General features: G+C 52.7%; 1 protein-coding gene across 1 annotated transcript; it reads left to right on the forward strand.

The window, feature by feature from the left end:
• Nucleotides 1-80: 80 nt before the first annotated feature.
• Nucleotides 81-2,636, forward strand: SOWAHB (sosondowah ankyrin repeat domain family member B). Its single transcript, XM_044683446.1, has one exon. It carries the CDS (start codon nt 81-83, stop codon nt 2,634-2,636), a length of 2,556 nt encoding a protein of 851 aa, XP_044539381.1.
• The last annotated feature ends 959 nt before the right edge of the window (nt 2,637-3,595 follow it).

Consider the following 3,595-nt stretch of genomic DNA (forward strand, 5'->3'; position numbering starts at 1 on the left):
GTGCCTCTCTCTAGCGGATGGAGGGCGACGGGCCTGCCCCCGGGAACAGGTGACACGCAGGGGCGGCGAACAGGAGGAAGATGGCCCGGGAGCTGAGCCAGGAGGAGCTGCTGGACTTCCTGTGCCAGGCCGGGGGCCGGGTCACCAACGCCGCCCTACTGGGCCACTTCAAGCACTTCCTTCGAGACCCCAGTGCGGCTCCCGGCCAGCTGCAGCAGCGCCGCGAGCTCTTCAAGAGCTTCGTCAACTCCGTGGCCGCCGTGCGCCAGGACCCCGACGGCACCAAGTGCGTGGTCCTCAAGAAGAGGTACCGGGACCTCGTGGGGGAGGAAGGGCTGCGCGGCCACCGCGGCTCCCTGCCGGCCACAGAACCGCCTCAGCAGCAAACGCCGCGGTCCCCGCGAGCCCCAGCTGCCTCCCCAGGCAGTGTGCGGCCGGCGCCGCGTCTGCGGCAGCAGCCCCAGTCCCAGCAGCAACCCCCGTCCCAGCAGCAACAGTCCCAAACCCAGACTGAACCCCAGCCTCGTCTCCAACCGCAACCTCAGCCTCACCTGTATCAGCCCCGGCCCCGGCCCCAGCAGTATCAGCAACAGTCCCAGCCCCAAGAGCAGCAGCCCCAGCGGGCCAGGAGGCAGCCGAGGGAGAAAGAATCAGAGACTGAGCCTGCAGGTGCCAGAACTCCAGCCTCAGAAACAGAATGCAATGGACTCTGGCCCAGGACCGCGGATGCTCCAGAGTCCACCGAAACTGGGAGAAGGAGAGGGGGAGGCCGCAGCTGCAGTCCGAAGAGGCTGGGAGAGGAAGCCGCTCCCGCCTGCCTTGTACCCCAGGCTAGGGTGCGCTGCACAGCGGAAGGGGCTCTAGGTGGCAGCTGCTGGGAATGTGCCCAGGATAGCCCATTGGGTCGTTGGACGGAGCCACTCCTCCTCTCACATGGCAGCCCTCCTTTGGAAGAACAGCAGGCCCTGGAGCCTAGCTCTGGGCGACCACTTGAAGGCATTCTGAATTCTAGCTCCAGATTGTCCCCCCAGCCCTCTCAGGTGGCTACTGCCCTGCTTCCCCCTCAGGAAACCTGCAGGGCATCAGTAACTAGCCCTTCCTTGGCATCCCCACTTGTTTTCCCTGGGGATGGGTCAGGACTATTGACCCGAAGTGGACCACATTCCTATTCAGTCCAGCAGCAGCAACGCACTAGAGAGTGGGTGGCCAACCACTCCCAGCCCTCCCTAGGCAGTGTTGCCGAAAGGACACACCAAGGTCCCAGCCGGTCTTGGTGTGTGCTACCAGAGAACTTCCCCCAGCTGCCCAACAACTGGAGCCTCCTTGCCTCAGAGAAGTTGCCACCTCCTCTCTCTGCTTCCTCTCTTCAGTTATCTGCTGGGTCTTCCATATTTCGGAGCATCCGTTGTCAACTGGACCTCCAGGATCTGGAGAACTTTGTGGAAGAGGATAGCCATGACAGTGAGGAAAGTACCAGTGGCCCAAGGGAATCTCCAGGGGAGCTAGAGGATACTCCAAAGGTTTCCTTAGAAAATGGAGGACAGGAAGATCCCAGCACTCAACCTGGGCATTTTATCAAATCTCAACAGGAAAATATTTTTCTCAATAAATCCCAGGGACTCATATTTCGAAATGGTCACTCCCTTCAACATATCCCAGGAAGAGCAAATGGTCCTGTTGTTATTTCAACCAAAACATCCAGAGACTCCTTTATCCAGCCTCAAGACTCCATGCCCTGGCCAATTCCCAGGCTAAAGAGATCTCTGAGGAGAAGTTCCAGGGCAGGGAGGGACAAAATCTCCTCTTCTGATGAGGAGTTGCTAGATGAGGACTTGGTAAAGAGGAACCGTCGACCACCCAGATCGAGAAAGCTGTCTAGGGTGGGAGCAGTGCCCTGTCCAAAGGTGGATGCCCCTTTGGCCCTGATGCAAACAGACCCCAAGGCTTTATCAGAGCAAAGACTGGTAGATAATGCGCCTTCTGTCTTAGTTTCACTCAGACCTTCTGTGCATAAATCCTCCTTAGTGCCCCTTGACTCAAGAGAACATGAATGGATTGTGAGACTAGCCAGTGGCTCCTGGGTACAGGTGCTGACTCTATTTTGGGAGGATCCCCAGCTAGCTCTTCGAAAAGACTTTTTGACTGGGTATACTGCATTGCACTGGATTGCCAAACATGGAGATCTCCAGGCCCTTCAGGATTTGGTCAAAGGAGCCCAAAAGGCAGGGATCATCCTTGACATGAATGTGAGGTCCAGCTGTGGGTATACCCCACTGCACCTTGCTGCCATCCATGGGCACCAGAGTATCATCAAACTTCTGGTGCAGAGACTGGAGTCTTCGGTGAATGTTCGGGATAGCAGTGGGAAAAAGCCTTGGCAGTATTTGACTAGCAATACCACTGGGGAGATATGGCAGCTTCTTGGAGCCCCTAAGGGGAAGCCCATTTTCCCAGTTTATTCCTTGGTTAGAAGTTCTTCCCCAACCAGGAGGGCCAAGAACCACGATATATCAAGGAACATAAGCAGAAAGACTTCCTTTGCTGCGTTACTCAAAAGCCATCACAGCAGATGGAAAATGGCCCACCAATATGACAAATTCCGCTCATCTGGGGAGAGAGAAGATTATAGTGACTGATCTGGAGTTACATGGTCAAAAAATTCCACCCTCTTGCCTAGAGCAGAGGAGTCACCTCTGTCTTTATGGTGTCAGAAGGTGAATTGCTGGAAAATTGGGTAGGTCAGTAAGGAGAATTAGATTGCTTATTTAGAGGGCACATCTCCCTAAGCTTGTGTTAGTAGCTTTGCCTGCAGTTGCCTAGTCTTTGGAGGCCCTGCTTTCTTTCTTTTTTTTTTAATTTTTTTTTTAAATTTTAAACCCTTAACTTCTGTGTATTGACTTATAGGTGGAAGAGTGGTAAGGGTAGGCAATGGGGGTCAAGTGACTTGCCCAGGGTCACACAGCTGGGAAGTGTCTGAGGCCAGATTTGAACCTAGGACCTCCCGTCTCTAGGCCTGGCTCTCAATCCACTGAACTACCCAGCTGCCCCATAGGCCCTGCTTTCTTAACCTGATGAATGGGAGACATTGGGCCAAGGTGGAAGCGTAGAAAAACTCAAGACAGGCTATGCTTTGTTGTTACTGGTATAAGTATATATATCTTGAATAAATGCTTCGACAGAAAAATCAGTTATCCAGAAGGCACTTGGAGCTCCAAGACTTTCACTGTGGCTCAACAAATTCTTGTTTAGTTCTGCACCCTCTCCCTCTTGTTCTTTACAATAAATTTTCCCCAAGGGTAATGGGGGCACAGAAAATACTATATTTCAAAAATCAATGCTGGTCTCCATTTTGTGTAGTTCAATAAAATCCAGTCTGAAGTAGGTTTGAAATGCCTCCACCTTCAACCCCTAGTATTTTATTTTCTCTGCAATTCCAGGTGGTGGATATAGGAAGACGTTAGTGACTCTTTGGGGAATCTTTTCTCTTAACATTTTTGCATCATGTACCCCACTTGGCAGTCTGATTAAGTCTTTGACCCCTTCTCAGAATGTTTTTAAATAATTTAAGGAAATGCTAACTTTTAGTTAGAGGTTA

Source organism: Gracilinanus agilis, unplaced genomic scaffold, assembly GCF_016433145.1.
Source record: "Gracilinanus agilis isolate LMUSP501 unplaced genomic scaffold, AgileGrace unplaced_scaffold21636, whole genome shotgun sequence".
Lineage (NCBI taxonomy): Eukaryota > Metazoa > Chordata > Mammalia > Didelphimorphia > Didelphidae > Gracilinanus > Gracilinanus agilis.

Coding starts and splice junctions, on each gene's coding strand:
- SOWAHB (XM_044683446.1), top strand. CDS start 81: ATGGCCCGGGAGCTGAGCCAGGAGGAGCTGCTGGACTTCCTGTGCCAG.